Raw genomic sequence first — 27,076 nt, forward strand, 5'->3', positions numbered from 1 at the left:
AAACAAGGACTCGGACCCAGCAAGGGCCTAAGATCATACAGTGAATCAACAGCAAAATGAGACAGTGATTAAAGATCCTGGTTGCCTTCACTGTTCCAGCAGTCTCTAGCACTCTGTTCTCCCTGGGACTGAGATTCTAGAAACCTATAGTGACAGGTGGAACCTAGGACCCGCCCCATACCTTTCCAAACAAAGATTTTCCCATCTCTGCCATGGTCCAGGATGAAGCAGTCCTCAGATCTTAGGGCACCCTGGGCGAAGGGGTTCTCATCAGCCACAAGGGAGACAGACATGCTACCACCACCATTGGAGACCTGTGGGGACAGAGAAGGAGGGCTTGTGAGCACCAGAGGCAGGCAGAGGGGCAGATCAAGGTCCAGGCCCACCCAGCTCTGCAGCACAGCCAAGCTTTCTTTGACTCTTCCACCTTGCATGTAGCATGGATGCTGCTGTACCTGGAATAGGAAGGTGGGTAAACAGAAGAAAAGGAGGAGGAGCTTGAGGACGAGAATGTAGCTCACAGTTGGCCGAGTGCTGGCCTAGCATGCGCAAAGCCTGGGTTCTATTCCCCTAGCACCACATAAACCAGGGATCACGGTGCACACCCTCAGTCCTAGGACTCAGGAGATAGAGGCAGGAGATCAGAAAACTATCCTTAGCTATGTAGAGAGTTGAAGGCCAGCCCAGGATATGTGAGACACTTTTACTAAGTGTGGGGTCACTGAGAAGATGTAGAATTTGCTGAAAAGCTTTTGAAATCACAAATAATGAAAAGAAAAATGACAACCGGAAAACATGATGTGCTGGCCTGGACAATGCTTGGAAAGAACTTGGGAGAACCAGAATCACGCCTATAATTGGTGGTCAACATTGGCCAGTCTCAGTCACTTAGCTGACAAATGCACCTGCTTACTTACGTTAGGCTAAGGAGAAGCCGGATGAGGGTTATGGACTACCTGCAATATTTCCATAAATCTAAGAAATTCCAATATAAAGAATTCATTCAACTTAGAAACAAGAGATGTCCTCTACCCAAATTTCACAAGACCATCTCTGGGTAAGCAGGGACTTCTGAGTTCCCAGGGAGGGAGATTCGGGAGCTGGGGACTGCCACACAACAGAGCCCATGAGCCTCATCCCAGATTCTATAATGACAGGGAAGGGGCAAGGGCTGATATCTGTCTGGTGTGTACAAGCCAAGGCCCAGAATGGGCCCCAACACTGAAAAGGAGACCCAAATACACACAAGGAAGACATTAACCCTCGCCTGGTTCTGCAGTATAGTGTTTTCCTAAGGTACTCTCTTATCCCCAGCGCCCTGGCACAGACTCCCAGAAATCCTACAGAAGTTTGCAAAGATGACCTTCTGGCTGGGCACAGTGGTGCTGATCTGTAACCCCAGGACTTGAGGATCAAAGCTAGTTTGGGCTGTAAGACAAGATCCTGTCGCTGGGTGGTGGTGGTGGTGGCACACGCCTTTAATCCCAGCACTTAGGAGGCAGAGGCAGGCAGATTTCTGAGTTCGAGGCCAGCCTGGTCTACAGAGTGATTTCCAGGACAACCAGGACTACACAGAGAAATCTTGTCTCAAAAAAAAAAAAAAAAAAAGAAAAAAGAAAAGAAAAAAGAAAAAAAAAAAAGACAAGATCCTGTCAAACAAATAACAGTAACAAACCCCACAAACCTAACCCAAGCAAACCAAAACAACAATACAAATTGTTTCTATTTTTCAGGGAATGAGTGGGGAACCAAGTACAACATGGTCCAGATGAGCTCAGCACCCCTCTTACTCTCCTCTGGCTCCACACTGGGACCTGGGGCCTCAGTTCCTCGGCCAGGGCAGCTGAGGAGAGCGGGCCTCCTGCCTCCCAGCCTGGCCCCGTATGTAGTATGGGAGATAGTATCATAGTGCTCACCTTGTAGAGCTTGGCCAGCCTTCGATTGGCTGCATCTTCCTTGGCTGTGTCCTCGGAACCTTCACGTAGAGCTGGCTTGGGACCCAGCACCTGGAGGAGGTGTCAGTGGAGTGGAATGAGCTTGGAGGCTTCTGAGGGAGCTCCCCAGGAGGCCAGGCTTCACGGACAGCCACGCCCAGGTTCCATACGGAACCTGCCAGGCCCTGACATCTGGAATCTACTCCTTCTGAGAAAGAGCTCGCATCACATACCAGCAGTCCTTCCTTCCTTCCTTCCTTCCTTCTCTGTGCCCTGCCCCCAGGCTGGACTTTCCCTCATCTTCTGCTTTGCATCTGATCCAAATGCAATTGGCAAACACCTTCCAGCCAGGACTGGAGGGGACCTTACTCACCACTCTCCATTCACAGAAAGAGGAACAGAGAGCTGGAAAGACAGGCTCACTTGTCTACACGGCTTCTAGGAGGAGGCTGTCAGAATTGGAACCTCAGCTGTCATCACTACAGAGCTGAAGTTTGCTCTGTTCCATCCTGGCTACTGTCCCTGGTGTCTGGATCTTTTTCTTTTTCCCTATAAAATTCCTTTGCAAAAAAAAAAAAAAATCAGAACTAGATGTCCTCAGCAAGTAGGAGCCAAGTGGCACAGAGCAGACACTTTGACTCCTCTTGTTCCTGGGGAGTCTCGCTTCTCTGTTGACAGATTCTCAAAGCACAGCTGAGCTGACAATCTTATCAGTTAACTGAAGGAGCCATAAATAAACAAGCACGTCAGAAAAGGACACTGACGGCTGGGTCTCAATTGTTTCAGCTAGCCCAAGAACTGCTGGGAAGACCTCTTTCCTAGCCTGCTTCTTTGGAAGACTTGGTCATCCTTGGTGAAGGGTGTGGTGTACACTCCCGGCATGCCTCCCTCACACCTGAGATTCCAGCTCAGGAAAGCTAGAGTTTCAGGAAGCTGTCTTCCTACTCCCTAAATGTTCAGGCCAGGTCAAAACAAAACAAACCAACAAAACAAGGTCTTCAGAGGCAAGGAAGGGCCTTTCCAAATCAGTCTTCATAAAGAAGGAAGGAGTCGCCTGCCCCTGTCCACCCCACCCATATCCCTCAGATACCTGGAGCATGGCTTCTGGCTCTCCTCCCTCTTCAGACACGTGTACTTGGGCACGTCCACTCCTCTCATTGTCCCGGATGCCCTTAGACACCTGTGTGGCCTTCAGCCTTTCAAATCTGTTGCTGCTGGAGCCACACCACTGATAGATATTCTGTAAGAAGACAAAGAGCCCAGGAAGTCAGGGTCCAGCCTTTGCACAAGCCCACCCGGCAGAAGGACAACATGTAGACTGTGGCTATGCACAAGTTCCCTTTGTCCTGTGCTTGCCCAGGTGAGGGCTGGCAGAGGGCATGCAGTCACCCGAGAGCAATGGAGTAATCTACATTCGAGGATACTGATCGTACAATGACGTATAGATTGCTGGCTTGCTCACGACTTGTTCCTCTGAAGTTCGTGTTAAAGTTTGATGGCACTGTGGCAGTGCTGTGGGGAAAGGGCTTTGTTGGTTGCTAGGTGATTAGCAGAATTAACAGTTTTCAGGGGTTCAGATTTCCTACTATAAAGCAGATCACCTCTGTACCTCTGTATTACACTCAGTCATTTGCCTGACTACACTGGCCATTTTATAAAGCACCCTATCAGTCTCCAGCCAGTGCTACCAGATCTCCCCCTCCCCAGCCTGTGAGCCTAAATCAACTTTTACTTACAAGTTATGTCATCTCTGAGCGTCTGTTATAGAGACCCCTGCTGGTGGAAAGCAAAACTGCATGCACCATTTGTTGACAGCATCCACAGCATTTCTGACCTACACCTTGCCAGTGTGCTAGTTATTTTTATTGTCAAGTTGACACAACCTAGAGTCACTTAGGAAGAGGGAAACTCAAATGAAAAACTGCCCAAATCAGACTGGCCTGAGGCCATGTCTGTGAATCATTGTCTTGACTGGTCACTGATGTAGGGGTCCCAGCCCACTGTGGGCAGTAACTTCCCTACGCAGGCAGGCAACCAGTGTGCCTCTGTGGTTTCTGCTTCAGTTCCTACTTGAGTTCCTGCTTTGAGTCTCTTCAATTATGGGGTGTGATATGCAAGTGTCAGAATGCTCAGAATAGTCCAAACCAAAGACCACCCAAGTGCCCAGCAGCAGCAGGAATAATGAAGCATCTGAGTCTCCATAGAGCTGACTCTTACAAAGCAAGAATGACTGAGCTCCAACAATATAGAGGAATCTCAGATATGCAAGATTAAAAAAAGAACTCAATGTAAGAGAGGAAGGTCTCCTGCACATAATTTCAGAAATGAGCAAAAAACCTGAGTCTATCCTATTGAGAGTTCCAGTGCCTGCCCTCAGGGCAGAGGGACTGGGAGGAACCACCAATGCTTTGCAGAGAAGTGTAAGGCTTTGTTCTTGGTCTCTGGAGTTGGGCAGGTATATTCACTGGGTGAGCAGTTGGGATTACAACACACATTGCCATGTCACTTCAACAAGAAACTATGCTGAGGTGGAATAGGCAGCTCAGCAGTTAAGAGCACTGGCTGCTCTTACAGAGGATCTGGGTTTGACCCCCCAGAGGAGCCAAGTCTCTCTCCTGGTCTCTGTAGGTACCAGGTACACATAGTACACAGATGAATATGTACCCCCAAATACCCCTTCACATACCACAGGCTCATATGCACAGAAGTTTTAGGGTGCAATGCCTAGCTGTGACCATTTGCAGGTTTGTGCTCATGAGGAGCTATGAGACAAGCCTGTAGGAAGCATCACCACTAACCTGTAAGTGGGCCTGGGGAATGTGTACCATGCGCGTCATCACATACTAGGTACACAGGCAACCAATGATGTCACATGTATACTGTGGGTTCATCCAAGTCTAGGGGTGTGGGCACTCATTGTAGGGTTAGTGCCAGTGGTGGAAGAGAACCTACAGTTTTTTCCCACAACTGCCATGTGCTTACAAGTGAGTGTCTATATTCTAAAAGGTATATAACTGTGCATGTCAGATACCAGGGAGGCTGTATTTCAAGAACCCTGTGTAAATGATGGGAACCCCGAGGTCCATGCATGCTTGCATGACAAGCTTGAGTCTACGTGTGGGAATCTAGAACCAGACTTATCCATTCTAGATCTGTCTGCCTGACACACCCAGCCTCTGGTCTCCATCCCCCAAGCGTTCATGCACCCTTTCACAATTGTTTCCCCTCCTCAGAGTCAGATCTGGCCAAGTTCACCACAGTGGCCTTGGAAAAGGGCAGGCAAGACTCACATTTCCCAGGTCCAGAATGAAGCAGTCACCACTGTTGAAACTGTCCCAGGACACAGGTACCTCAGTGGCACGGACTGCACGGCGTCCTTTGACCTGGAGGAGCCTCTGGACCACTACCTCATTGGGTACCACATGTTTGAAGCCAGATGCCACGCCTCCTTTCTGTCAGGTAAAGGGGACAGTGTTATCCAGGGGATGAGGTCCGCTGAAGTAGTTACAGGGGGGACACAGGACTGATGGGAGAAAACTTCCAGCTAGTGAATAGATGCTCAGTTAATCCAGGACTTTCACTGTTACTGTGTCTGATACTGAGACATTCTTTTCTGAGGTTCAGAAAAATGAGTAACACTTACCAAAACCACATAGCTGAGAAGTATTAGATTCCCTACACACTACATCCCACAGAATCTTACACTCCACCTAAAAGATCCCTGGAGTCACTTCCTGGATCAAAGGACGGAAAACATTCCTCTCCAAATCCAGCGTTCCTCAAGGGGCACGCTGGGGCACTCTACACAGACTCTTCAGGGAAAGGGATCTGTTATCAAAGTGTAGGTGGTGTCCTTACTCACTGACCCTGACTGTTATACAACAAACACAAACACACCAAAGGCTCCTATGGCGAACACCCATGCTCTCCCTGTCACACAGTCGCTCTCCCTTGCTCACCACTCTTCTCCATCTCACCCCGTTCCAACACCTGTTCGCACGACACTCATTGCTAAGTGCTAATACAACTCATCTCAGTCCTCCCCACCCTGAGAGGTTCTCTGAAGATCATCTTGGATACCACTAGCCCACGTCATCCTGTCTCCGTGCCTCTGCAGGGGTTCCACAGGCCCACAGGTCCACAGGAGCCTTCAGAGGCGGGTAGAGGGAAGGGACAGGGAAGGGACAGCCTCTGTCACAGCAATAGATGACTTTCAAGAACCCTCTCTCAGCCTCAGGCCTCTCCTCCAGCCTTCGGCCATCACCAGATTCTGAAGGAGCCTGCTCATAGGCTTCCTTGTCCCAGATGTCACACACACACACACACACACACACACACACACACACACACACACACACCTTGGTTCAGCAGGAAGCCGAGGAAGCTGTCTGGGATGTTTCTAGTTTCAGATACTCACCAGTCCTCCACCTGACTAACCTAAGCCAACCTAAGCCAAGGCCCAGAGAAATGCAGTGACTTCCTCAGGCACACTCAGCAGGCCGGTGGCACACTCGAGGCTTCCAGCCTTGCTGCCTGCTGTGGGTCCATACGTCTCCCTGTTCCACACACCATGGGGCAGGAAACTCGGAGGCTTCTATAGGTTCTCAGACCACCCCAGCCAGGACCCTATCGGTCCATCTCCTTGCACTGACCCCATTCATACAATCTTGATGGGTGTAATGAGGCAGAGGCAGCCATTTTAGGAGGCTCCTGTTAGGCACAGTGACAGTAAGTGGAATGGATGTGTTTGTCCTATGATCATAACCACTATGCCACACATCCCACATGTATCTCATAGGTGAAGTGAGCAGAGCCCACACATGAATGAACTTGCCTAAATTCTAACAGTGGGATGGATGGTGCAGCCGGGATCAAACCCCGGTGTGTCTGAATCTGCAAAATCATGTTCTTCCTCCCAATATCAGATCTCAGGCCCAGGAACAAACAGTTTCGAGTTTCTGAAGGCTGGAGCGCCCTCTGGTGTCCCTTCTTGGTGTGGGCATAAAGTCTATGCAGCATTGCCCATCACCAGGCAGCGCTGTGGTGTCACTGGGTAGAATGACCTCATTGTGGGGCGGAACTAGACCCGTGGCTTCCATCTTGACTTGGAAAGTCCACAGGTCAGTAGCAAGCCAGGAACTTTACCCATCACAGAAAGAATAAACCTGAGGTTGGGTGGCCATGATGCCTGAGACCCAAGAATTAGGTGAGGTCTGGAGGAAGACAAGGGCTGAGGCAGACGCCGGAGACAAGAGGAGGGGCAGACACTGGGCAGCATACCCTAGCACTCTGTGCTTCCTCACAGTCACCCACAAGACCCCAGGGCCACATGTCTGAGCAGCAGTAAAGCTGTGCCAGAACATTCCAGAACATCCCCTTGATATAGAAGCGGCTAGTTAGACATGCAGGACTCACAACAGCCTCTGAGGTAGGAACAGTCATGGCATCAATTCTTAGTTGGCAGGCCCGATAGTGTTGACACACACTACTCACTGCTGCTGATCCAGGGACTGATACTTGGAGAGATACACATATATACATACAAACATTTATACACAAACACACACCCACATAATACACTTATATACATATACACACACATTCATACACATACATACATACACCCACATATATACACATACATACACACATACATATATATACATACATATACTTACATTAACACACATACATGTATATATACACACATACATGTAGATACATTTATACATACACATACCCACACATACATATGTACATACACACATGCACACATAATAAATGAAGCTAGTTCTCAGAAAACACCAGTGGAGCTACAAGGGAAAGGATGGGAATTTTTAGAATTTTTTTTTCTATTACTCTTTTTTAACTTTTTTTTTTAAAGGATTGATTGTTGCTGTCTCATCTAATTTTTGGGTGAGGGAAGAAATTGGTATCAATTCTTTGAACAAAGTTCTACAGGGTGGGTTGCTTAAAGAGCCATTCTCTGAATTAAAGTCTTGAGGCTGAGAGAGAAGGTTGTGGAAGAACCAAAGTGATCAACCATTTGGTCTGCACCTACAGAGGTTAGGTCCCAGAGTCCTTCACTTCAGAGCTGCTTCTTAGTCTTGGCTAATGTAAATCAAGCTTCACTTCATATCGTGGGATATGAGGAAGTATATATACACATACATAACTCAACAGAAGGAAGGAGAGAGCAGGGCACTAAAATGTTCATGAAAAAAAAACCTAAAACGTCAAACCGAGTATATAACTAAAAAAACCAACATAAAAAAACTCCTTGGTGAGGCTGGACTTGTGCATCTTCTAGCTCAGAGCCCTTTCCTAAGCAAAGGTCCCAGCAGATGTCTGGTTTCTAACTGTCTCGAAGTCCAGGGCTCCTGGGACTCATGGGACCAGCTTCTCTTTGAGCAAACTTAACCCCAGCTTTTAGGGGGGCTCTGGGTAAGGTAAAGAGGAGGGCAAGGGATAAGGGATTGGAACCCTTCCCACCCCCACCCAGGACGGTGACTTAGGAATGGCCGGGGTAACAATGATAAGCACAGCTCTCCCTGTGGCTCCGTGTCCCCTCTCTGCCCCTTCTCTGACTCCTGAGACAGAGGTGGTTCCCAGGAGGAGGCTTTCATAGAAACAAGTCTTGTGTGACAAGCCTGGCTCCTTCGCATCTATAATAGATGAGGGTGAGGATGCCGAGAACCTTGGTCTGGGCCTGCCAAGTGCAGGGGCGACCTGAGGACCTGCAGGAGACGGAAACAGCTGCGGGCCTCATCTGTCCTCCAGGGGCCAGTTTCTTTCATGCCTGAAGGCTCAAATCTGAGCCCTGATTGGGATCTACCACTCAAGTGGTCCTCAGAGCATGGTCCAGAACATTCCAGAAAATCCCCTTGATATGGGAGCGGCTAGTTAGACAGGCAGGTGATAAGCCCCACAGGGCTATGACAGAGGACCGGGGACACTTGAAACATCCACTCTGGACTGGCTCTGGGCTGTGTTAGACCCTTTCACGCCTGAATCTGAATTTCCTTCGCATGACTCTCCAGCTGTGTGACCCGGCGGGTGCTTCACATCCTCGCACCACACTTTTCTCAGTTACACGACGGGGCCAGTACTGGCCAGAAACTCACAGTCTGACATGAACTGAGTACTCATTCCGTGGAAGGCACTGGACGTAAGAACATTCTACTAGATTGTAGGTTCATTCCACAGGACCTCATCCTTCGCATCTATGAAATGGGACTATCACCGATGCCCTAACAGCAATAGTTAGGATGAAATAGTATCACATAGAAAAGCCTCACTGTACCAAACCTGCTTCAAACTTGGGTGCCTATAGCCTGCTTTGCATCTTTCATGACAACTGTCACATGCTTTTCACAAAGCAACAGGTAACTGAGGCAGATGGATGGCCCCGATTCTCCTCGAGGGCTGATTATGTGACTTCCTTCCTTCCTTCCTGTGGCTTCCCCTTCTCCTCCTTCCTGCCTTCACTGGACCGACTCTCTGAAGACTGCCAGTACTCTCAAGTCCTTAGAAAGGAAGTGATCTGCCTCACCTGGACCCCTGCTGCTCAGTGCAGAGCCTGACAGAGGCAGAGTTGGGCTTGAACACAACTTCCACCACTTATGTGACCCTTCTGAGCCTCAGGTCCTCTCCCAGGGTTACCTTCAGGGATAAAACAAGGTCACATAGGTTCCCAGTACCATCTGAGAACAACAGCCACAAACGGGAACGATACAGTGACTTCTTTCCCTTGTTCCTTCATACATACATGTGTACAAGCCCTTGTGCATGTGCATGCATGTGAGTGTGTCTGTGTGCATGTGTGTGCATCCGTGCACAAGTGCATATATGTATGCACACATACACACACATACATATAGATATACATACATACATACATACACACACACATACATACATACATACATACATACATACATACAAGGTGTGTACATAACCTGGCCTCAGACACAGTGTCTAGTAGAGGATCACCTTGAACTCTTGATCTTCTGCCTCCTTAATTCTGGGTTCAAAAGTGTGTGCCACTATGCCCAGCTCGATCTAGGAGCTTGAAACCATCTGCTAAGTGAATAACCGATGGTGAGACTCTGTAGCCCAGGGCTAGGCTCTCCACCTCTCCTTCCTCAGGACTGCAAGGACCCCAGACAGCAGCAGGAGGAAGGAGACAGCTGCTGAGCTGGGCGGCAGCAGCTGTTCGGCCATGGTAACCCAGCAAACAGAGCTGGGTAGATGCCAGGGAAGGCAGCCCAGCCCCGCCCAACCTAGGCTGCTGGTCCAGGACACACCCTGCCTTGTTATCTAAGCCTCATAGATACACTCCATCACTCAATCCCTGCCCCTCACCTGGGAAAGGAGTCACACCTGCACTGACAAAGAGGACTCTAAAGCCCAGATAGGGACAGCAGCATGCACAGGGCATGTGTCCTCCTTAGAACCTACTGGGTCATGGGAGATAGGGTGGCTTACTGGGAACAACACTGGGAGGCAGGCAGGCGATGTGGGTTCTGCTCTTAACCCCTACATTAACTCCCCCTGTGTCCCTAACCCAATAGATCAATCTCTCCGTACTTTAGTTGCCCCAGCCCCTATAAAATGAGAGATGGGGCTCATCTGGTTCATAAACTTGTAATCCCCTCTCTCCCCTACACAAAGAGAGCTGAGCTTCCTAAATATTCAGCTTCTCTTGAGCCCTTCAAGGAGCCAAGCCCCATGTGGGACATTTCCCAGCTATCTGTTCACGGCATCCTCTCCCTGGCCCAGTAGGGCAGGTGTAACCGGCTCTCCAGCAATTAGAGAGGAAAGGCAGGCTCTGGGAATCAGCTGTAGAGCGTACTGGGGTACAGTTTCCTGGGATCCCAGCTTTGTTTTGCTCTAGCTGAAAGCTTAAGAAAAAACCAAACATGGTACAGACTTATAAAAGTCCAAGTTCAAGAGGAAAGTGTGGGGAATGAGGGGTCAGGAAGAGGGATGTGAAAGGAAGGAGCCTGTCTAATACTTATCACAGGGCCCTCTGACAACAAAGCCTCAACACGGACTTGGTGCATCTCGGGACTGGGACTTGGCACATTCCCTGGGCCAATGTGAGAAGGCTTCTGTGGGCTCACTGCAGTGCTGTATACTCTACCAGTCTGTAGAGAATCTTTTCATAGTAAGAAAAGGAATCAAAAGCTCAGGGAAGAAGTTTGGTTCATCCAAGACAACGATGGTAAGGACACGGTTCCTGGACGCTAGACTCCTGAGCTTGACACTTGGCCTGTCTGTCCATCTCTCCACAATGCTGAAAGACTGTGAGCCCTGCCATTGACCCAACCCACCTTGTACTTAATTCCAGACTTGAAGTATCCGAGGAAGGTGGACGACTCAAAGCCCTGAACCTCACGGTGCTGCACAGCCCGGCCGTTCAGATAGTCATCCAGCTGCACAGTAAAGATGGCGGCAGCCCCGCTCTCGTCCTGGCTGCACTCATTGCCTAGGGAACATAAGGGCAGCATGAGACTGGCTTCTAGAAGGTTGTCTCAGCTCTTTGGGAAGGAGGTATGCAGAGCCGACAGCTCTACTCTGACCTGGCTATAGAAATTGAGCAAGTCCCTCCCTGCTTTCCAAGAGCTTGTTACTCCATCTGCATAATAAGGATACCTTAAAACAAACAGATCAGAGCCAGTGTTATTGACTCTAGGCTCCTAGCTCTGAAGAGAAAACAAGGGAGTGATTGGAGCCGAGCCAAGGTAGCACAGTGGTGGGGGTGGGAATGTAGGGTCTCCATGACTTCTACAAAACTTGTTTCTCCTCTTGAGGTAGCATAGCTGTCCATTCTATAGAAAAAAACACTGGTGAGTTGCTGAAGGGCAGATCACAGGTCAAGGGGCAGAGCTGGGATCTGAACTTGTCAAGGGTGGTTCACGAGCATAGTGTCACAAAACCACTAACAAAGGCCTGGCATACAGAACACTCTCACTTACCCAGCCAATAGTGGAGGTCATACTGCAGATTCCCGTTCCTCAGCTGCACTGTCTTTAAGATGACATAGGCGTCACCTGTGAAGAAGTCTCCATAGAGGTTGGGGGGCACAGGTACCAGGTCAAACTTCTCCACACGCCAGATCTGCAGGCCAGGCTCCTTCCCTGCCTTCAGGAATTCGGGGTGCTCCACCACCATAGTGCTGGGCTGCAGAGAGACAGGACAGCACCTGAGCAGAAGTGTGGGTCTTAGCAAGGAGACACCCCAGGCATGAGGGAGGGCAGGTTCCAGCACCAAGAGCGACTCACTTGAGCCTCGTGCTCTCTCTGTGGCAGAGGAGAATCAACCCCTTTCTGGGAGCTAGGAAAACATATACTCTAGTCTTCAGCTCTGGCCAGGCCAGGCTGTCCCCCGTCTACTCTTCTACTTGGTGATGTGACAGAGGAGGCAGAGAGCGCCCTCCCTGTTTTGGGGGGACAGCTAAGGCACAAAGAGGCAGGCTGTCTTTCAGGGACCCCCCAGTTGGGAAACAACAAAGAGGGACGGCCCTGGACTCCAAAGGCATTCTCTGCATCTATGGATAGACAGTCCCAGATGGCAGTGGCAAACCTCTCGGACCCCAGGGACTCTGGGTGCTCTCTTCCAGCACCTTTATGGCTTAAAATGCATGATCCACCCCTACTCTGCAAATGGAGAAACCGAGGACAAAAAGGGAAGGGCCCTGATCCTAGGTCCCATGTCTTATTTAGTTTTGCTTCTTGGAAGAGGAAAGATCTTTATACAGCCCAAGAAAGGACTGGCTTAGCGGGGGCCCAAGTGGCCTCCTGCGCTGCTGCCTGCCTCCTCCCTCCTGCCCCGCCCCCAGCATCCCACCCACCAAATTTTCATGTCTTGGAAAAGGGAAAAGAATGGAGCTTGAAGTCTGCGGGGGAACCTGTTAGGAGAAGGTTTGAGGGTGCGGGTGCGGAAGGCTACCAGACATGCTCTGGGGGTGCCAATGGGACAGACGGTTAGGTTTGCGCCTAAGGAGGGACGTCAGCAGGTCACCTCAGACAGAGGAAGGTCTGGTTGAAACAAAAATCAGGCAGATGTCAGAAGCGATTGGGGTAGTGGAGAGTAGGAACGTTAAGGGGAAAGGACAAGTGGGAGGGGTCGGAGAGGGGTATAAGGAAAAAATAAACTATAACACTTTCACAGGGAAAACAGAACGGGGATGGGACGGACACGACAAACAGCAAACGCAGAGGAGTCTGACTGACAAAGACCAGCAAGAAGGGCAGAAATTGACGTGATAAAGGACATGGGATCCGAATCAGTAGTGGGGAAAGATCCGGCCAAGGTGATGTTAGCCTGCAGGGAGGGAAACAATTTTGGCCCCGGCCCCCCCAGCCCCCGCCCCCAGGATCCCCGAAGCAGCAAGACATACTTACAAAGCAACAAAACAGTTTTTCCATTCTACACCTGAATTACTGCCCTTTTCCTAGCGCTGTATCTGCAAGAACTTACAATAGACAATTACTCGGGGAGCCCGGGGACCCCGGGCACTCACCCGCGCCTCAGACACCCGACTTTGGGGCGCCCTCTCTTGGACCCTGCCCCGCGATGCGGTGGCTGCATGGGACGGCGACAGTGCGCACAGCGCCAGGACGAGCAGCGCGCAGAGGTACGGAGCCATGGCGACGGTGAGGACCCAAGCTGCGGCCGCGGCCCCTCGGTCGCTCCAACCTTTAAGTAACCAGCCGTCCCATCCCGCCCTAGCTGGGGACCGCCCCGCAGGGAGGGCCTTGCGGCCCGCGGGGGAGGCTGGTATCTGTCCCGGATCTCTGAGACATCTGGGTTCCCTTCCCACTGAGACCGACCCGACTGGGTGCGGTCGCCCCTTGGACCCTAGATTCTAAGCGGGAGATCCGGCATGTGGTCTGACATACAGCAGGTCCTAACGCAGTGAGAGCTGTTTTTCTGTGACCCGTGCAACCCCCTTCTTATCGATCCAGTTAGCAGGTCCAATAAAAACTAAACAAAGCAACAAAAAACACCCAGCATGAACTAACAAGTTTGTGACGATTTCTAACTCAAGTATTCTCTTGGGTTTTTTTTTGTTTTTTTGGTTTTTTTTTGTTTTTTTTGGTTTTTTTGTTTTGCTGTTTTGTTTTGTTTTGTTTTGTTTTAGAAGGTTGGGGTCTGGCCGGACCGTAGTGGAGCAGGCCTTTAATCCCAGCACTTGGGAGGCAGAGGCAGGCGGATTTTTGAGTTTAAGGCCAGCCTGGTCTACAGAGTGAGTTCCAGGACAGCCAGGGCTATACAGAGAAACTCTGTCAAAAAAAAAAGAAGAAGGTTGGGGTTTTATTTTGTTAGTGTTATTTTGAACAAATCTTAGGTTGTCTACAAAGTTATCACTGTTGACTGGTTGCCTTGTCCCGGGATATCCCCTTTAGCGGATGACACCTCAATTTCCTTCTGCAACCTATTTCATGCCCTCTCCCCTCTCCTGGGGAACGAGGATTTGAGTCTTCCCACATTCCTCAGGTCATCACTGGGAAGTGTGGACCTAGGTTAGAATCCTAAGTGTCACCTGCTTTTTTCTGTGCCTCAATACCTAGAGGTTGTAGAGGGTTAGATCAAGCCTGCTCAGATAGCCTGGTCTGCAGGTGACAATGCTCCCTAGTCCCAGCTCCCTTGGGAGCCTACATTGCATGACTTCTGTCTAACTTTGCCCTCTCCACAGTTTCTTCCCACCTAAGGAGAAACAGTCCATAGCTAAGGGAACACAGAGAACAGCTGAGACTGAGGGCTACAGGGGACTTCACTGTGGCCTGGTCCTTGAAGGCTGCTGGAGAAGGAGACTGAGTGCATTCCCAGGGGAGGGAACAGCATTTGGGCAGTGGGTGGGGCAAACACAGACCAAACCCAGTAAATAGCTAGGATCTGATTTACAGGGGGCAAGGGAAGTGAAGCTAGCAAGGAAGGTAGGTACCCTCAGAAACGACTGTATCAGCTTTATGTAGAAGCCTTGAGTTCTCTGGGCTCCATGGTCGAGGAAGCCCACCCTCAAGCCTGTGGGGCATACAGCGGGCTGCCCTGGGCACAACTCAGAGAGGAGATTAAAGCCCACACTTGCTCGTATGAACACTCCTGGTGGCATCAGCCATCTTCATCTTCTAAATAAGAAGTAGATTGTGCATTTTCAAAGGACATAAAACAGCATTCCCTACAGAACTGCTTGCAATGGACAAGGGTATTCACTGAAGCATTGTTCGAAGAGAACTGGAAAGGACCCAAAATGTCTTGGGCACATAAGTGATGGGACTGTCACACAATGGACCACAATGCAACTGTGAAAAGAAAAAATAAAGTCAGAGCCAGTTGTGCCTGGTAGCACATAGTAGGCACTCAGTAGGCATGGAGAGACCTCCAGGTGCCAGAAGCAAACTGCACAATGACACCCCTTCCTTTCTATAAGGAAGGAATCTACAGTGGATGCATAAACCCTCGCAAAATCAGTAAATGCCGCACTGTTAAAGCTATCTCTTGGAAGCGACTAGGAGAGTGATGTCACCCTGGACACTGCCGTGGCTAACTGAGGCTGGAAGTTGTGCTCCAATCACTGTAATTGGCACAAGGAAACTTTCAGGATGGTGGGAAAATTTTAATACCATACCATGATGATGATCATGCAACAAACCAGTTTACACCACATAAAAATCCCAGAACTGTGTATTTAGGTGAGTGAACTGTGCGTGCTACACACATTATGTCCTGAGATACTTCCTGAAATAACAAAGCACACGACCTAAAATGTGACACAGCCAGTTAGCCAATGGTGGTGCACACCTTTAACCCCAGCATTTGGGAGGCAGAAGCAGGCAGATATCTATGAGTTCAAGTATGAGTTCAAGGCCAGTCTGGTCTACAGAGAAAGTTCTAGGATATCGAGGGCTACCCTGAGATACCCTACCCTACCCTCCAGAAAAAGCCAAAGAAAAGAAATACATCCAGTAGAGTTTATTTATTTATTTAGAGCTGTAGTCTAGACGGAACACTTTAAGAACACGCTTAAGGGGATGCTTGCTCCTTGGCTGACTCAGGAGATGACAAGGAGCCTGAGCAAGCAGCTGGCCTGGCTACACAGCCCCCTCAGGGACAGGGAGCAGTGTGCCCCCAGCTTACCCAGTTGGTGATTAACAGAAGGCCATTATGGATTGGCCTCGACCCCTGGGGTCAGTGACCACCAGCCCAGGATCCCCTAGGTTAATGATCACAAAGGTGGTGCAGTTTTGCTGCCTATGTAGCTATGGAATTTGGCCATAGTGACCAAGGCCCTACCCCTGCCTTCTACGACCCTGAAGCCTAGAGACTCTCACTCCAAGGCATCCGTGAAGGAGACCCAGATGGGCAGCGATACTCTGTTCCCTGCCTGGAAGAGGTTCATGAGCTCAAAAGAACAAGGGGGTCTAAGTGAGGGTGAAAGGGACATGTTTCCCCACCCCCCCGCCCCGGTTAGGGAAGGGTCTGCCACAGACTTCCTGGATGACTCTAGGCAACTCATTCTCCCTTTCTGGGTCTCAGTGTCCATGCAAAAGGCAAGGCCTCAGTATTCTTCACTCTAAGGCCCATTTCTGGCCCCAGATTATGGCCGCACCATCCTGCCCAGAATCTACTTGCTTCTGTACTTCGAGGTCCCTGTCTGCAAAATGGGGACACTGGACTAACTCACCTTGACAGGTCCTTCTGAATCAGGTCACCTATGACCCTTGATGTAAGAAGGAGGTTCTGAATCAGAAACAGTATGTCACCTCACCTCTAGATCCAGTGAGTTAGTTAATGAAGCCCTGGCTGCTGCCCCCTAGGACCTCAAAGCCTGGAACCTCCCACTATGGAGCACCAGGGACTGGAGGGTATGATGGGGAAACCCTGTCTTACTCTGTTCCCTGCTTGGAAAAAGATGCATGAATTCAGGGAAACAAGTAGACACAAGTGCATAAGAAAGGAAAGCATATCAATGGCAGAGAAACCGAGACTCAAGCCACTCATGTGGAAGGAAGCACTGCTGATATTCCAAACCTTATCTGGGGTTCCTGGTCCCAATTCCATCTGGGAGACAAAGCAAGAGCCCTGGCCCCACCTCACCTGGGGAGGGAGCAGCAACCCAGCACAGGAAAGGCTATTGTTGCTAAACCAGTCCAAGCCTCTGCCAAGCAGGTAGCGAGACATCTCTAGAACAGCAGGCTCTACAACATCTCCCAGGCTGGAGTGATGTCTAAGGAGATCCTCGGGCCATAGCCAATGGGTGGAGAAAGACTGTGGTACCTCCGTTCCAAAACACTCAGACCCAGGATGGCCTCTCTGACTTGAATGTAGCACTGTTTGCCATCACTTCAATTGGTGTGAGTCCTGGTCCCTGCCTTAGAGACTCCCTTGATCTCCCATCTTGGCTGTGTGTGAGTCCTGACCAGTGCCCCCTCTACACCAGGCAGCTCTCAGTATCTGCCACAGGATGGATAGAGGGACCCTGCCGTCCCCTGTAGTTGGATCCAGGGCCCCACAACCATCTCTTGACCCCTTCCTTCTTCTATAATTAACTTCGAGTCAATCTGTGGATCTCCGTGGGCTTTCTAGGGTGGCTACCAGATGAGACATCTCACCCTCACCCTCCACCCTCCGCCTCAGTGTACAAAAGACCTTGGCAGGCTGGGAAGACGCCACCCTGTTCTGTTCCCTCACCCGAGACATTGAAGCTCTTGATCTCCCAGGCAGCCAGCCTCAGCCATTCACTGATAATGTGAGCTTCTCTCTCTCTCTCTCTCTCTCTCTCTCTCTCTCTCTCTCTCTCTCTCTCTCTCTCTCTCTTTCAGAGCTTGTGTACTTTTAGCCCACTGCTGTTCTATGATCCTATGATCCCCCTGGGAGCATCCACCCTTCTGGCCTAGGATTTTGCCAATAGGGACAATGGTCAGTAAACAGAGAAGGCAGTTATGAAACCTAGTGAAAGCAAACAGGGCCAGCACAAGTTCTAGCAAGCCCCATGGATTTGAAAGCACAGAGGCCTCAGCACCTGTAACCAAGACCTCAGTTTTCATTTCTAAAATGGAGAGGATGGTGTCAGGCTTGTGGAACATCAAAGAAACCCAAGGCCTGAGATGCATAATCTCCCTAAGGGTGCCTACAATGGCCTGCTCTCTTCCCTCAGAGGCCTGAACTGAGCACATCCATACCTACCGGATGACAGTCTAGAGGTAAGAGCACAGGTTGCAAATAGGACTTGGGCTCAGGTTGGACTGTGCATTGTAGAGTGGGTCATTTCCCTTTCTGAGGCCCCAGTTACTTGTTTGTATACAGGGAACTATGGGAGGAAATAGGAACAAGATACAGGACTGCCAATGGTCACTGGTCACTCATCTCTTTGTAGATAACACCAAGCAGAAGCCGACCTCTCCAAGCCATCGAGCAGCGTCCATACACTAGACTTAGAACTCAGGTCTGTGGGCAACCACCCCAGATCCAAGGCCTGGGGCTCATGGAACAGAGTTCCCTGATATGGCCAGCTGGGCCTCTGCCCTGGCGATGTCTATCCTGGGTGTGGACAGCTATTGGGAAGATGTCCAGTGGGGCTTGGTTGAATCTATCCCAGGGACTGAAACCACTGACCCTCTCCCAGAGCCAGCCCCACCTCGTGTTGTGAGCCAAGTCAGGACATTAAGAGGAGGTTTGGCCCTACTGCTTCTGGCCCAATTCCCTGGAAACAAGATTTGTCGTGTCTGAGAGTACAGGGTCTCTTCCACCAGGACTCACTGGAGCAATCAGTTTCCCTATGCTGAGACAAACACTCTAGCCCTGGGAAACTTGGCACTGCAAAGGACTGAGTCCTAGCCCCTTATTACACCACTAGAACCCTGTAGCAACCCCTGGGGGAGTCCAGGCACAAATGTATGTCAACAGCTAGACAAAGGGGCCCAAGCACTGGCATGGTGACTAGGGGCAGGATCAGCAGGAGGCCTGGGTAGGGTACAGATCTGTGTTGTGGACAGAAGGCAGGGTCTATGATGCCCCAGCCAGAGCAGAAAGAAACAAAGAGATGTTGCTCGAGGCAGCTGCTCCAAGGAAGGATTTGGACACATGATTGAGAAGCATTCACATTAGCAAACTGTCACTTAACTAGCTGAGTGGCTCTGAGCAAGTCACTCTGGCTCTCAGAGCCTCCGTTTCCTTATCTTCTTCCCGTGAAGGTTGTAAGAATTTAATGAGGAGAAACAGGCACGATTGCTCAGCTGTTAAGAGAACATATCACTCCTGCAGAAGGACCTCAGTTTGGTTTTCCAACACCCATATCAGGTGGCTCACAACCACCTGTAACTCCTGCCCCAGAGGATCTGACACCCCATTCTGGCTTCTACAATTACCAGTACTTACATACCACACACACACATACACACACAGAGAGAGACAGAGAGAGAGAGAGAGAGAAAGACAGAGAGAGATACACACAGAGACACACAGGGACATACACAGATACAGACACACATATAGACATATACACACACATAGACACACAGACATATACACACAGACATTCATATACATAGAGGCGGGCCATACAAATAACTTGAAATTAAAAGAGTTAATCTTTTTTACCTGAATTTTAGCCAGATGAAACACCTTAGGGACCTAGCATAGCTTGGTGCAAATAAAGCACATGTAAAAAGGAAGCTGCTATTTTTGCTGGGTCAGTTGCTTGGGTGAGTTTCTATCTCTCTGGGTCTCAATGTTCTTGTGTAAATTAGAGGTAAAAAGGCCCTACCCTGCCAAGTATGCTGTTGTGTACCTGTAATGCCAGCACTCGGGAGATAGAAGCAAGTTTGATGCCAGCCTGCTTTACATAATAAGTTTCAGCTCACTCAGGGTTAGCTAGCAAGACCAGATCTCAAAACAAACAACAAAGTGTGTGTGTGTGTGTGTGTGTGTTTAATGCTAGTGTAAAATGCAAATGAAACCACTAACACAAAAGATTTAAAGAAATGAGTTTTTCATAAAATGGATATTCCAAAAAATGTTATAAAAGCAAGCGTCTAAGAGACATCTGCACACCCACATCCATAGCTGTCCTGCCCATAACAGCTAAAACATGGAAACAAACCAGCTGTTCATTAATAAATAAGAACACAATCAACAAAAATATTCCAACAGAGGAATAGTAACCTTTGAAAAGATTACATCCTGCTATAGGGATGGCCCTGGAGAACACTACAGCAGTACAAAACAGCAAATACTGTGAGTCCACTTCCATGAAGTTCTGAGAAGAACCAGATTTATGGGAACATACAGTGAAGTGACCATTGTAAGGGAAGGGAAATGTGCAGCTATTGTCCAGAGTGGGCAGAGCTTCAGTTTGATGAACCAGCCTGCCGCCATCTTTGGCTTCAAAGCCATCTTGTAGTAAAGACAAACTAGGTTCATTCCTGTTTATGATTACACCTGTTTCTCAAGGATTGGACTATGACCTTAACTACAAATGGTTCTGTACTGCCTGTCCCAGAAAATGGCAACAAATCATGTCTTTGTTTCAAAAAGTTATTAAAGTCTCGCAAGCCTGTCTTTGTTTCAAAAGGTTGTTATGACTACTGTGTTATGATTATATTGTTACTACCACCTTTGCAATCAAGACTTTGTTTCAGGAGGTTGTTAGGACTAACTTGCTATGCTTGTGTTCTGCTCCTGTAGCTCCACATATTTTACCCCCAAGCTCCTCAATGGAAAACCTCCTACCCCTGACTATAAAAGCCCTGTCTTCCTCGTATCCAATGCTGATCTCTTGAACCCTGCTTTTTAGAGAGAGCAGCTCATGTACACGAATTAAAAAGTTTGCTTTAATCAATTTGGCCATGATGATTTAAGCCAGTGGTCTCTCTCCTTACATCTTTGGGGGGGGGGGTAACAAGTTCTGCAAGATGGAGAGTCCTGGGTACATAAGGTGATGTTGAGTGCAAGACAATGTATTTAACACCATGGAACCATGTGTTTTAAATGGTTACAGTGCTGGAATAGAAACATCTGCTCCTTTTGAGGATCCAGTCAAGAGGAGTTACGTGACAAGAGTGACCAGCCCTTCTCCAGGACTGTTCAGAACTGTTTGTGACTCAGAGACAAAGAAAGTGAAAACGGTGAGCCCTGCATGTGACCAAGCTGATTTGGAGACTAAGTCCACTCTTCACCAGAATCCAACAGGTCTGGTGGATGCTCTCCAGGCCACCGCATATAGTGGGATCAACCAGAGGGTGCCACATCCTCCTGCCAATGACTCCACAGGAAGTTCTTCTACATTCCCACACCCTCCACAGCTAGCTACCACCACGGTTTCCTTTGTGTTGGGCTCTGGCCACATCTTGAGCTGATAGCCTGAATGTCACTCTGTAGCCTGCAGACAGAGGTCCCAGAGAGGACCAAGGGGTAGGCTTGCTGAAGAGGGAGGAGACGATAGGATCCAGGAACTCATGCCACGTCTCCATGAGCTCAAACGCCACAGAGACTGACAGGTGAAGGTTGAGTGACCTTCCGGCCAAGGAAATACCAGGCCATGTTCAGGGAGGAAACTGAAGGAGCCCAGGGGACTGGGCTCATGGTTCCTTTCTACAATGATCTTATTTCCTTTTATGTAAAATGGGGTGACAACGCCTACCCTGCTGGATGTCTGGTAGGACTGAAGAAGCCCCTGGCGCTGAATGTGCTACTTAACTGGTGCTTAGCAATTGTGATTTCCAAAGATGCTCTCCCGCACCAGCCCAGCCCTTACACATCTGCAGTTCACTTGCCTCATACCCATCCTTGACCCATCCTTAACCTCTACTTAGTTTTTTGAATTCAAACCAAAGGACAGCTGGAGGGTTCCAATCAAGGCCAGAGATAGGGTGGAGGCTAGCCCAGGACTACATGAATGTCTCAGGAAGGGCCTTCATCTTTCCCTAAAAAGCCAGCCTTGCTATCTACCCCCAGTAATTCCATTCCTCTATGAATCTGGCCTTCTCTGTTCTCTCAAAAGAACACAGACCCTAACACTCACCAGCTGAGTGTGAGCCGGAAACTCAACCTCTCTAAGCTTCCCTGCCCTTGGACATAGAATGGCCAGACTACATCATAGATTTGCTACATACACTATTAATTTAAAAATAAAATAGCAGAAAATCTCTTTGAAGAGATGAAGGTCAGAGGCTAGCAACAAGCAGAGAAAAATGATCCACAAGATCTCATGTTCAATAGGAGTGTGGTAATGTCTGTTCCAGAGCCTTCCATGGCTCCAGTTCAGATAGACAGGACCCCCAAGCCCATCCCCTAAGATCTGGTCCACACAAGCTTTAAGCATTATTGCTCCCTGACCACCAGACCATCCTCTGCTATCTGACCAAGTTCTATATGACTTTAGCTCCCTGCCCACCTCCCAGAACCTGGGGACCTGGCTTTCACTCTGAGTATGTGTGACCCTGGAACTGTCATTCTGGTTCAGAAGAGACAGAATACATTGGTGAGTTCTGGGTACCAAGAGGGCTCAAACTCCCCCCTGTAATCCACAGCTTCCTCTTCTGCACCTCCCACAGCAGCTGTTAGCAATTTGCAGTGTAGCTCTGTCTCCCCAAAGGCCTGGAAGGCAGTCTCTCTCAAGCTAGCAAAGCAGCCAGGGAGCCAATCAAAAGGAGGATCTGGAGAGAGGAAAATTACTGGTGCTGGCCCTCGCCAGTGCTGGCGGGACTGGCTTGGAAAGAGGGGAGTTGGGGGCCTGGAAGCAATTCCTGAACAATAAACTTGGTCCCATGCCTTGACCCCTGTCTGAGCTAAAAGGATAGTGGGTGTACCTGGAGCCCCAGTACTCCTCTGGAACATGCCTACTCTTGGCATCCAGAAACAGGAGGAGGAAACAGGCAGGCCTTTGTACTGCCTGCTTGCTGAGCCCAGATCCTACCATGAGAGAGCCCACTGGGGCCTGCGAACACATAACAGCCAGAGCTCAAGTACCAAGCTCTCGGAACCATGACTTTACATGTATATGCTGCACCACACCCATTGTCATACACATACCATGTGACTACATCACACACCAAGCCTTGTGTCCCTTAAGCTTCATGGTAAGGTCACTCTTGACTTCAGTCATGACTACTGACCTGCACACACTGCTATGTCCACTGTACTGTGGCTCAGCCCTGGGCAAGACATGCCACAGCCTTGGTTTGGACCCATAAATGGTGTTCCTCATCCCCAGGGACATTCACAGCCTAAGGGACAGGGACAATGCAATGTCACAGTTAAGGCCACACCCACCAGCCTCGGTCACCATGTGACCTTGCCAAAGCAACTTCTGTCAGTGCCTCACCTTCAGATCTAAAATGGAACGACAGTAACATTTCTCTGGCAGAACGGTGTAGACTGACATAGACAATGCATCAAGTGGCATCCTAGCACTTGGCATACTAGGTAAGCACTTTGAAAGGTTGCCTGAGTCTGTGCACTGTGCACTGGAATCCCGTGTCTATTGTGAATGAGGCACTGTGCATGCTGGGGAAACCCTAACAGCCCAAAAGAGGGTGTGGTTATCTCTTCTACGGAGAAGAAATCCTAGGTTCAGAGAAGAATAACAATTTGCATAGCGCCAGAAAGGAGAGGGGGCAGGGAGCTAAACAAAGATGCTAATTAACTGTGGGTGGAGCACTGGAGGAGAGATTGTAGGGAGCACTGAAGGAGAGATTGTAGGGAGTACTGAAGGAGAGACTGTAGGGAGCACTGGAGGAGAGACTGTAGGGAGCACTGGAGGAGAGACTATAGGGAGCACTGGAGGAGAGATTGTAGGGAGCACTGGAGGAGAGACTGTAGGGAGCACTGGAGGAGAGATTGTAGGGAGCACTGGAGGAGAGACTGTAGGGAGCACTGGAGGAGACTGTAGGGAGCACTGGAGGAGAGATTGTAGGGAGCACTGAAGGAGACTGTAGGGAGCACTGGAGGAGAGATTGTAGGGAGCACTGGAGGAGACTGTAGGGAGCACTGGAGGAGACTGTAGGGAGCACTGGAGGAGAGATTGCAAACATGGAGCACAAGGGATTTGGGGGGGTAGTGGTAAAAATATTCTTTCTACTTGTGATGACTTATACGTTTAACCCCAGCATTCAGGAGGCAGAGGCAAGAGAATCTCTGTGAGTTGCGAGTTGCAGGACAGCCAGGTCTACAAACCCCCAAATTTGCTATAAAAAAAAAATCATCACTGAGTTTTTGGAAATGGAAAAATTATATATATGGAAATGACATGTGCATTTTCTCTAAACAGTTATGTAAAATACATTTCAGGAATGTTGTTTTGGAAACAAAAAGCCCTAGTGTTTGGCTAGAGAAATCAACTTTCCATTGTCAGCAACTTGAGACCCGCCTGGAGTGGTTGACAGCAGAGAGTGACTGTGAACAATCTGCAGACAAGGTGGGTCAGAACAATTCTTTAAGGACAGGGGGTTGGAAAGTGTGCCAACTCCCAAACCCAGCCCCAGCCTTTGACTGTCTAGATCTGGTGGACCCAGGAACCCAATTCTAAGAATAAGCCCCCAAAGGGAACCACTTTGTAAAACCATAGTTAGGGAAACTGAGGCTAAGCAGGAGAGGGGACCTGTTGAGTCTCATTAACCAAACAGTGGAGCAGCTGGGACTAACTGGTTCCCTTCCTGTTTTCTTCTCTCCTTTCTCTTTGCCTCCTTTCCAGGGCGGGCCTGCTCCTGCCATCAGCAGTGACTCAGAGCTCTGAGTCATCCTGTGACACTACAGAAAGAACTTAAGAAAAACAATCCCTTACACAAAACTCCCCTGTTCTTGGGAACAGAATAGGCCCAGAGGGCTGGGAGGCGGAGAGAGAAAAGTTGGGGCGGCGTGGGAAACCAGGGCTGCCCAGACCTGATTGCTCTTAGCCAACTGACTTGAGCAGTGCACTACATAAGGAGTCTCAGTTCCTCACCTGCAAATAAGACCTCCGACTGCACACAGACACTCAGCATGCAGCAGGCATCATGACAAGAACTGTGTGTGTGTGTGTGTGTGTGTGTGTGTGTGTGTGTGTGTGTGTGCTCGCTCATGAATGTAGAGGCTAGAGATCTTAATTTGGGGGGGGGGAGGCATTTTTCTCCTTGAACCTGGAGCTCACATATTGGCTCTGACAGTAAGTCAGCAGGCCTTACGGGATCTTCTCATCTCTGCTTTCCTTCCCCTCCGGCCCTCATCCCTTCCCTCCCCTTTACTCCTCTCCACTCCACTCTGATTATATAGGTACCAGGGATCCAACAGGTGTTATGGGGCCAGCACTTCCTCGTCTAAGCCATCTCCTCAGCGCCATATGAACTTCATAAGCATCATTTTTCTGAATCTTCACTAAAACTTATGGACGTTATCACCCAGCTTAGTAGATAAGGAAACTGGGGCTCAGAGAGCTTCAGTTGAAGACTACTCAGTTGGGAAACTCAAAGCAGAGTTTAAACCCAGAGCTACTTGATTTTTGAAGCTTGCTTCTCTCTCTCTCTCTCTCTCTCTCTCTCTCTCTCTCTCTCTCTCTTTCTGTCTCTTTCCCTCCCTCCCTCCCTCCCTCCCTCCCTCTCCCGGTGCCCCCCCCCCTCCCTCCTTCCCCCCTCCCTCTCCATGGCCAGGAAAGATGACTTAGTGGTTAACTGCACTGGCTTCTCTTGCAGAGGACCTGAGTTCAGTTCCCAGCACTAAATGGCAGCTCACACCCATCATCTGTATGTAACTCCAGCTGCAGGGGATGCAATGGGCAATGTCCTCTTGAAGTCTCCTCAGCACCAGACACACATACAGTGATGAAGAGACGCAGGCAAAACACATAAAATAAAATTACATCCTATTTACTCATTTATGTTTAAGATTTATTTACTTGTATGTGTATAGGTGTTCTGCCTGCTTCACCATGTGCATGCATTGCTCTTGGAGGCCAGAAGAGGGCATCAGAACAGGCAGAGAGCCTAACTGTTAGCTAAACTGCCTGCCACTCCTGAGCATGCGCAGAGAGCTCCCTCAACCCCCTGCTACTTGTCATTCCCGTTAGGGTTTTTTTTCCTTATCCATGGCCAGGCAGGGCAGAAGGGATAAGGCCCTTGACATAGGGTAGGCTAATCCCACAGGCCTATAAATAGGGCCCTGCGGGTTGGGCTGAAATAGCTATGCCAGTCCCAACTCCACAGGCAGCAGAGCACAAACAGCCTCTGGAATGTCTCCTCTCCCCCACAGTTAACCAAAACTTCTCCAGGAAGCCATTATTCACACTCCTTGGAAGCAGCAGATTTGAGCAAAGAGTCACACCTTCCTAGAGGGGATCCTGGGCCTGGGCCTGGGCTCCTTTTTTCTGCTTCTTATTTCCATTGCTTCTGCCTGGGATTTGGTTTCCCAAACTGTGAACTAGGGAGGTCAGTTGTGTGCCCTTGGGCCCTTACAGCCAGTATGCTCTTGGTCTGCTTGGACACCCTCCTCTTTTCGCACCTACTTTCTTATGTCCTGCCCCATCAACTTGGAAATTATATTTTATCATCATCATCATCATCATCATCATCATCATCATCATCATCATCTTGGTCCTGGGACCCAATCCCAGAGCCCGGCCCATGCTAGGCAGGCATTCTTATTATCTGAGCTACATCTATAGCCTCTGTTGTTGTGTTGTTTAGGGTCTTTGAGAACCTAGCCATCCTGAGTGCTGAGAGCCCTGGATGAAGAGTCCAACAAGCCCTAACCAGTTCCACCACACTTGGCCTTGGGCCAGACACCAGTGCTAAAGGCATTTCCAACCCCTGCCCCTCAGATCTTCCAAGTGGCCTCCGTGAGCTCTGCCGGGAACATCTTGTTTCTGGTTCAGATTACAGACTGAATCCAAAGAGGATTCCCCAGGGGGCAGCTTGTGACCTGGGCAGGGCCTTTACCCATGGTAAAACCAGGGCTCTCCAGCAAATCCAGTGTACTTAGACCATGCTTCTCAGCTCACTCCCAGCCACCACCCAACCCTAGTTCATGGATGCAGAAAGCCAAACTGAGAGAGACTGAGGCATGTTCAGTTGGAGAGACACTGGCTCAGATGCTCTCAATCCTGAGTCCAGAGCTGCAGAGACTCAAGTCAGCCTAGCTGGACAGTGGGGACAGAACCCAACAAG

The 27,076-nt window shown here is 49.4% G+C and overlaps 1 protein-coding gene across 3 annotated transcripts in view; it reads right to left on the reverse strand.

Moving 5' to 3' along the window:
* The window catches only part of Gsn (gelsolin), a 54,142-nt gene that overhangs the window by 13,068 nt on the left and 13,998 nt on the right, over nucleotides 1–27,076 (reverse strand). The window contains exons 1-7 of one of the 3 annotated variants that reach the window (XM_028754656.1): nucleotides 13,462–13,665; nucleotides 11,915–12,119; nucleotides 11,270–11,424; nucleotides 5,225–5,386; nucleotides 3,025–3,174; nucleotides 1,917–2,006; nucleotides 182–314 (exon numbers count right to left, since the gene is read on the reverse strand). In XM_028754656.1, the coding sequence (XP_028610489.1) occupies nucleotides 182–314; nucleotides 1,917–2,006; nucleotides 3,025–3,174; nucleotides 5,225–5,386; nucleotides 11,270–11,424; nucleotides 11,915–12,119; nucleotides 13,462–13,587 (1,021 nt within the window). In that variant the 5' untranslated portion in view covers nucleotides 13,588–13,665. Of the gene's footprint in view, nucleotides 1–181; nucleotides 315–1,916; nucleotides 2,007–3,024; nucleotides 3,175–5,224; nucleotides 5,387–11,269; nucleotides 11,425–11,914; nucleotides 12,120–13,342; nucleotides 13,420–13,461; nucleotides 13,666–27,076 lie in introns of those variants that run through there. The other 2 variants (XM_028754657.1, XM_028754658.1) reach the window with 2 other exon arrangements.

This window comes from Grammomys surdaster, unplaced genomic scaffold, assembly GCF_004785775.1.
Source record: "Grammomys surdaster isolate TR1022 unplaced genomic scaffold, NIH_TR_1.0 126035, whole genome shotgun sequence".
Classification (NCBI taxonomy): domain Eukaryota; kingdom Metazoa; phylum Chordata; class Mammalia; order Rodentia; family Muridae; genus Grammomys; species Grammomys surdaster.